At 38.9% G+C, this 8,340-nt stretch overlaps 1 protein-coding gene across 2 annotated transcripts in view; it reads right to left on the bottom strand.

Annotated features, from left to right (window-relative positions):
* The window catches only part of APOB (apolipoprotein B), a 95,747-nt gene extending 91,366 nt beyond the window's left edge, over positions 1 to 4,381 (bottom strand). The window contains exons 1-2 of one of the 2 annotated variants that reach the window (XM_085881549.1): positions 4,068 to 4,381; positions 423 to 452 (exon numbers count right to left, since the gene is read on the bottom strand). In XM_085881549.1, the coding sequence (XP_085737675.1) occupies positions 423 to 452; positions 4,068 to 4,122 (85 nt within the window). In that variant the 5' untranslated portion in view covers positions 4,123 to 4,381. The remainder of the gene's footprint in view (positions 1 to 422; positions 453 to 4,067) is intronic. The other variant, XM_085881551.1, reaches the window with a different exon arrangement.
* Positions 4,382 to 8,340: the final 3,959 nt, after the last annotated feature.

Below are 8,340 nucleotides of genomic sequence, written 5' to 3'. Positions count from 1 at the left end.
GTATCTCTCAATGGTGAAGAATCACTGAAAAATAAAAGTATCCGCATCCAGATATTCACCAAAATCTAATCAGTTCATCCTTGTCAGACACCCAACCTGTCCACCAAATTTCGTCCGAATCCGTCCACAACATTTTGAGATATCCTGCTCACAGACAAAGAAACACAGACAGACAAACAAACAAACAGGTGTAAATATAATCTCCATCCACCTTTGATGGCAGAGATAACATTTAATGTATACAAGTTTAAAACATAATATACATCATGTATAAAGTGCAGTACATGAAAGTAAATATTATATATATATATATATATATATATATATATATATATATATATATATATATATATATATATATATATATATATGATGAAGAAAATTGGCCTGCAAATTAATAAAATCAGGATATCTGAACTCACTTGAACATTCTTGTTGTGCTTCAATTATAACTGCAAATAAAATGAGTGAGAGTTAAATTGAATTAGGAAATGTTCACTCAGGTATTACAATATTACAACATTAGGGAAAAATTGTAAACTAGAAAAACTTGTCAGTTATTATAAATATTTCAACAACAACCTGACATTCATGACTACATGGAAAGAATGTTCAAAATGTATACATATTTATATACATATTTACACACACACATGTATATATATATATATATATAATTGTAGGTGGTTTGCCATTGCATTCTCAGCAACCTCTTAAATGCTGAGAATCGACCAAGGAAGCAGCACACATCATTTTTAGTCTTTGGTATGATGGCCAGGGTTCAAACCACCGACCGTCCAGACTCAGAGTAGACGCTCCAAACATTATGGCACTAAGTCTGGTGTGCGTGTGTATTCGACCAAAGATGAAAATTTGTCTTTCACAGACTACATGTAAAAGGCATTAAAAAAATATACATACACACATGTATACATATGCTGTCCATCGAATATATAAAGCTCAATATAACCACTGACTCACTGACTGACTGATATTAATGCTCGGTACCTTCTGGGTGACGTACAAAGTTGAAATTATATGTACCGAAGGACATCGACGCCAATACACTGGGACAAAAAAAAAATCACAGAACTGTTTGAAAGCATTCGTAAATTGAAATATAAATAAATGAAAAAAATGACAAAAAATCAATGCAGGTGAGCAACCCGAGACAATGGGGAAGCACGGTAATTTTGTTTGCAAATTAACACCGAAGCCGATACATTGGGGGGGGGGGGGATAAAATCAAATCAAATCACTGAACCATTGGAAAGCATCTGTAAATGAAAATATAAATAAATGAAAATAATTGATTGAAAAAAAATAAATGCAGGTGAGTAACCCAAGACAATGGGAAAAATGGTTTGTTATTGCATATAATGTATAGGCATACCCCGCTAGTATAGACATATTTATGATGTATATGCATGGTTCATGTCCCGTTATTAGGCAAGACCTTTGCAGAAGCTACTGATGATACACATGGGTTCAACGTTACCATTCCAGTGTTTAACAGCTGACACATTGAAAACATGCAGTGTGTCAACTGCTACACTGCGGTCGATCCACAGGTCAGTCAACCAACGTTTTTAGCAATGCCAGCTAATCGCTTTGGAAATTTTTTTTCGATTAATGGACATAATCTGGCTCACTGGACTTTGTCACCATTTAGTGGATTGATTCCCGCTCTTGATGTCTCACAGACTCTCTCTCTTAAGCTAGGAGTACCGTGTGTGTGTGTGTGTGTGTGTGTGTGTGTGTGTGTGTGTGTGTGTGTGTGTGTGTGTGTGTGTGTGTATATGTATATATATATATATATATATATATATATATATATATATATATATATATATATATACATATATATATATATATATTTACATATACATATATATATATATATATATATATACATATATATATATATATATATATATATATATATATATATATATATATATATATATATATATATACATATACATATATATATATATATATATATATATATATATATATATATATATATATATATATATATATATATATACCGGTATATATATATATATATACACAGTTGAGATTATCCATGTTTTTATAAGAATTGGTTGGAGATATTATTCTTACTCACGTTGTATCTTTTTGCTCAAATTTTGAAACAAACAGGAAGGAGCAAGCCAAATCCCAGTGGACGTTTCATCCATTCCATGAGGACTTCTTTGTGTCAGAAAGTTTGTGTGCGTGTGTTTTTAGTAATTCAGACATTCATTTAGTAAATTCAATCAATTCATGAACATACAAGTGATGGGCTGACAGGATGACCTAGACTTAGAGGTACACACACTCGGCTTTAAGCTGTTTAGTCTGTGTTTGAATTCTGACCCAGCCATCAACTGCCATCCTGGTGTTTCACATGCAGGGTGATTCATCACTGCATTTACCCTTCCTCGGATGAACGTTAAACGAGAATCCCATCTGCTGGCATTCATTGGTGGGCATTAAACGTCCTTCACAAAGAGTATGCGGGCTATCTCCGGCACTAATAACTAATTCCAAATGACTCCCCTAACCGACAGGGCATCGCATCAGCGGCACAGCCGTGTCCTCAAACATTGATGCTATCCCACAGCCTTGTGCTGAATACGAAAGAAGACACAAGTAATAGTGATTCGGTCGTGATATTAAATGGGGTTACATCTCAAGTTTCAGATGAAAAAAAAATACGCCGTGGTATGTTAACTGCCGTGAGAAGCAAGCAGAAGCTGACATTTCAGGCGTTAACGCTCTCTTGGAGCAAAACAGGTTGAATGCCCACAAACGTCATCCTCTCCTTGCTCTTTTGCTCTGATGGAGGGCTAATGTCAGAAACGTCAGCTTTTCCTTGCTTTACACGGCAGTTAGCATACCTCCATCAACGTTCTGTTGATTGTACCAATATGTTTCAAAAACATGTTTCACACATAGATTTTACCATTTAAAGATGAATGCTCGAAACGGATTTTGAGCATTATAATGATCCAAATGATACAAAGAATGAAAGTGTTAAAGTTGTCCGCATTGAAGGATCTCAAGATGCTGATGCCTCGGGCTTCACCCTCTGCTGAACCTTTACAAGGTGCTGAAGCAAAAGAGGCAACTTGTTTTTGCAATGACTTGGGGGGGGGGGGGGGTAAAAGCCTGAAACGTGAGCACCTTCAAATCCTTCATGGCGGATAACTTCAACTATTTTATTGTTATGCATTATATTCTGTTCTGCCATTGGTACAGACCGCAAATTTTGTGCTGGAATGAACAACTACGCAACAATGATACAGAAATTGTTGCTAAATTGTGAAAAAAGATTTCCGCAAAAAAGTAAGACTTGATTCTAACTTAAAAAGTTAAAATAGGACTGCACTTCTGAAGCTCACCTGGATCAGGAGCAACCAGTCACTGAACCCCCCCTCCCCCGCAGACACCTGTAGACCCTGATTTTATTTTTGTTTAATGCAGTGAACAAACTTTACGACATGACGGGTGAGGAAGGTTGTGGTCTAGTTTCATCAAAATCGTGTGTGTAGTTTCGGAGAAGAAAGGAAATAGGTATTTTGGGGGGCCAAATCCCCCCCCTCCGTAGACCCCCATAAGGAGTGCAGATTTTGATGCAGTGAAACCTTTGTTCGGCATCAGATATGAAGTTTTTGGCCAAATTTCATCAAAATCGTGTGTTTGGTTCAAGTGATAATGACTGAAGCGCTTACGGACTCACTCACTCACTCACTCACTGACAGACACTGCTCAATCTCATAAGCTCACCTGACTGAAGTCCAGGTGAGCTAAAAAAAAACCTATCAAAGTTACAGTTTCATTCGTCGATTACTTTGTGAGCGTTTAGTTTCCAGATAGAACATATTTTACACGAGTAAAGTTGGAAAAGAGTACATGAACAATACCTGTAAATGAAGGAGGAATTTTGTTTTTTCACCATTTCACCATTTTGGGAATGACATTTGTGGAAATTCGAAACGATTCCATTCTACCGAGACAGAGTTTCATCACACCGGGTATGGTCGGGGATGCAGACATACCTGTGTGTGCCAACGCCAGCAGCGTGAGCAGCAGGCACGGCCTGAGCCGCCCCATGCTTGCGGAGGATGTAACAATCCGGAGACCCTGTAAGTTGTTCGAAGTTGGTCCTTTGAAAGCAGCTGCCACGAGGGGGTCCGAGGAGAGCACCTGCACGCTCACCTATATACGCACCCGCCCCCGTGAGCTGACAGAGGCGATGCTCTAATAATGAGGTAGGGTTTTCGAGCGAAGGTCGCTCTCGGCTCCACCAAACCACCTCCCCTCCCCAACAGTCAGGCTGAAAACGAAGCTGACAATATATCTTTACAGGGTTCAAACTCCCATCGTACAACGAAGGTGGTTCCGTGGTTCGATGGAGTAAGCATATATAGCAGGGATGTGGTCAGGGGAGGGGGATTCCGAGTTGGCTACATCCCCACAGGTCGTCACCCTCTCACTGGTCATCCCCCACTCTACGTTCGACCTCCCCCATCTCCACCCTCCCTTCACTCACCGTCACGTGGAAATAATTGATTTCCTTCAAAGAAACATTTATTCTGTGATTTTCCTCCCTTTATCTTACTGGTTGTAATAATATTTGGTCTCTCATGCCCACTGGGTTAACCGACGAATGCACCTTGGACGACCTATCCCCCAACTCCTATAAATGGCTAAGGACATACCTGTATAGGGAAGGATAGAGTAGAGACCTCATATATAGACCAACGTCTGCAATGACAAGCCAGGAGTGTGTGACAGCGCTGGAGTAGCTTACCCGTTGTCCCATTATATAAAGTCCATATCTCTGTTCAGGACGTCAATGCTGCCGGGTGTCAGCACACAATAGCCTACCTCTTGCGAAATACTGTGGGGTCTTTAACATCCCACTTTAACCTCCCACTTTAACGTCCCACTTTAACATGCCGCTCCAACATGCCGCTCCAACATGCCGCTCCAACATGCCGCTCCAACATGCCACTTCAACATGCCACTTTAACATCCCACTTTAACATGCCACTTTAACATGCCAATTCAACATGCCACTTCAACATGCCACTTCAACATCCCACTTGAACATGCCGCTTTAACATGCCACTTTAACATGCCAATTCACCATGCCACTTCAACATGCCACTTCAACATCCCACTTGAACATGCCGCTTTAACATCCCACTTTAACATCCCACTTTAACATGCCACTTTAACATGCCACTTCAACATGCTACTTTAACATCCCACTTCAACATGCCACTTTAACATGCCACTTTAACATTCCACTTCAACATTGCACTTTAACCTCCCACTTTAACCTCCCACTTTAACATGCCACTTTAACATGCCACTTTAACCTCCCACTTTAACATTCCACTTTAACATTCCACTTTAACATGCCGCTCCAACATGCCGCTCCAACATGCCGCTCCAACATGCCGCTCCAACATGCCACTTTAACATGCCACTTTAACATGCCACTTCAACATGCCACTTTAACATCCCACTTTAACATGCCACTTTAACATGCCAATTCAACATGCCACTTCAACATGCCACTTCAACATCCCACTTGAACATGCCGCTTTAACATGCCACTTTAACATGCCAATTCACCATGCCACTTCAACATGCCACTTCAACATCCCACTTGAACATGCCGCTTTAACATCCCACTTTAACATCCCACTTTAACATGCCACTTTAACATGCCACTTCAACATGCTACTTTAACATCCCACTTCAACATGCCACTTTAACATGCCACTTTAACATTCCACTTCAACATTGCACTTTAACCTCCCACTTTAACCTCCCACTTTAACATGCCACTTTAACATGCCACTTTAACCTCCCACTTTAACATTCCACTTCAACATGCCACTTTAACATCCCACTTTAACATGCCACTTTAACATGCCAATTCAACATGCCACTTCAACATGCCACTTCAACATCCCACTTGAACATGCCGCTTTAACATGCCACTTTAACATGCCAATTCACCATGCCACTTCAACATGCCACTTCAACATCCCACTTGAACATGCCGCTTTAACATCCCACTTTAACATCCCACTTTAACATGCCACTTTAACATGCCACTTCAACATGCTACTTTAACATCCCACTTCAACATGCCACTTTAACATGCCACTTTAACATTCCACTTCAACATTGCACTTTAACCTCCCACTTTAACCTCCCACTTTAACATGCCACTTTAACATGCCACTTTAACCTCCCACTTTAACATTCCACTTTAACATTCCACTTTAACCTCCCACTTTAACATTCCACTTTAACCTCCCACTTCAACATGGGACTTTAACATGCCACTTTAACATACCACTTTAACCTCCCATTTAAACATGCCACTTCAACATCCTACTTTAACATCCCACTTCAACATCCGACTTCAACATCCCACTTTAACATCCCACTTTAACATCCCACTTTAACATCCCACTTTAACATCCCACTTTTACATCCCACCAGTTAATGCTGCCAGATGAGTCATCAGCTTAAAGTCCCTCATAGCAACGCATGTTGCCCATCATAGTCCATGCGCCAAGACCCCAAATTTCATCGATTTGGTATCACCCATCATGATGTTTTTTGAAAGGTCTATGTCTGCGATATGATACCAATCGCAGAGAGGCAACTTAATGGTAGGCAACCCATTTTTAAAGTTTCGTCAGATTGAGTTTTGTTAGCTATCCTCAGCACAAGGGGCTGAGGGTACGGGGGGGGGTGGCGGGGGGGGGGTTGTACTATGTATCGATTACCCCAGCATGCTGTGTGGTACAACAATGAAACTTGTCATGATAAATATTTATTCATTGTTTTTTTTAAATATGTAGTTTTTTGGGGTTTTTTTTGCGAAAACCACCCATAGAAGGTGCTATACGAAGCCAAATATAATGTACACATACATTTTGGAATTTACACAATACTTCAATATCGTTTTTAGCTCACCTGGACTTCAGTCAGGTGAGCTTATGCGATCGAGCGGCATTGGTCGGTGAGTCAGTCAGCCAGTCAGTCCGTAAACACGTCAGTCATTATCGCTTGAACCAAACACGTGATTTTGATGAAACTTGCCCACAACCTTAATCACCTGTGATGTACCAAAGTTTGTTCGCAGCATTAAAAAAACAAAATCATGGTCTAGGGGGGTCTGCAGGGTTTTGAGTGACTGTTGCTTCTGATCCAGGTGAGCTTCAGGACACGTGGTCCAAGTTTTACTTTTGAGTTTCTTTTATGTCACATTTATTAAAAAAATATATAAATTTGATGCTTAAAATCTGTTAGTCCACACAGCATAAGTATTTGAAGGGCATAGGATTGAAAAGAATTGGAAAAAGTACCAGTACATTCAAAGTACATCGCCCACATGCCAAATAAATAAATAAATCGTCCAGCGGGTGACATTGCCGGAGCGCCAAACTGTGCAGCACGTGGAGATGGAGAATTGGGAGGGAGCGGTGTATTCCTGAGGTAAATATGTACAAATGTTACTTAGATTATGTGTAAAAATGTACTTCTGAGGTAAATATGTACAAATGTTACTTAGATTATGTGTAAAAATGTACTTCTGAGGTAAATATGTACAAATGTTACTTAGATTATGTGTAAAAATGTACTTCTGAGGTAAATATGTTCAAATGATACTTAGTTTATGTGTACAAAATTAATGTACTTCTGAGGTAAATATGTACAAAAGTTACTTAGATTATGTGCACAAATGTACTTCTGAGGTAAATATGTTCAAATGATACTTAGATTATGTGTACAAAATTAATGTACTTCTGAGGTAAATATGTACAAATGATACTTAGATTATGTGTACAAATGTACTTCTGAGGTAAATATGTTCAAATGATACTCACCATGCAGCATATGGAGATCGATTTGGAGTGAGCGATGTGCAATAATTGATTGATTCAGTGATTAATTGCTAATTAAAATAAATAATAGTTGTAAAATAATTGATTTCTCAATCAATTGCCTAATAGCATACCTAAACCGCCACTGTTTCATCTGAATCTGTAATTGTTTGAAAATCAATTAATCAAAAAATGAATAATGAGTCGATTAATTGATTGATCAATGAATCAAAAATACCTTTCATAGCCAAATCATTTGTTCACCGTCGTGTCCAAATATCAGTTTCCAAGCTCAAAGGGTGCCCGATATATTGCCCAGATGAGAAAGAAAATATATAAGAAATTAATAAATCGATAATAATTAAGTATTTAAACAATTAATTGATGAATCAAAAAAATAAAAAAATACTGT

Source organism: Eptatretus burgeri, chromosome 5 (assembly GCF_056783735.1).
Source record: "Eptatretus burgeri isolate ZD-2024b chromosome 5, Ebu_testis_v1, whole genome shotgun sequence".
In the NCBI taxonomy this organism is placed as follows: domain Eukaryota; kingdom Metazoa; phylum Chordata; class Myxini; order Myxiniformes; family Myxinidae; genus Eptatretus; species Eptatretus burgeri.
The sequence above is the reverse complement of the archived record's forward strand: the minus strand, read 5'-3'. Positions and strand labels throughout refer to the sequence as shown.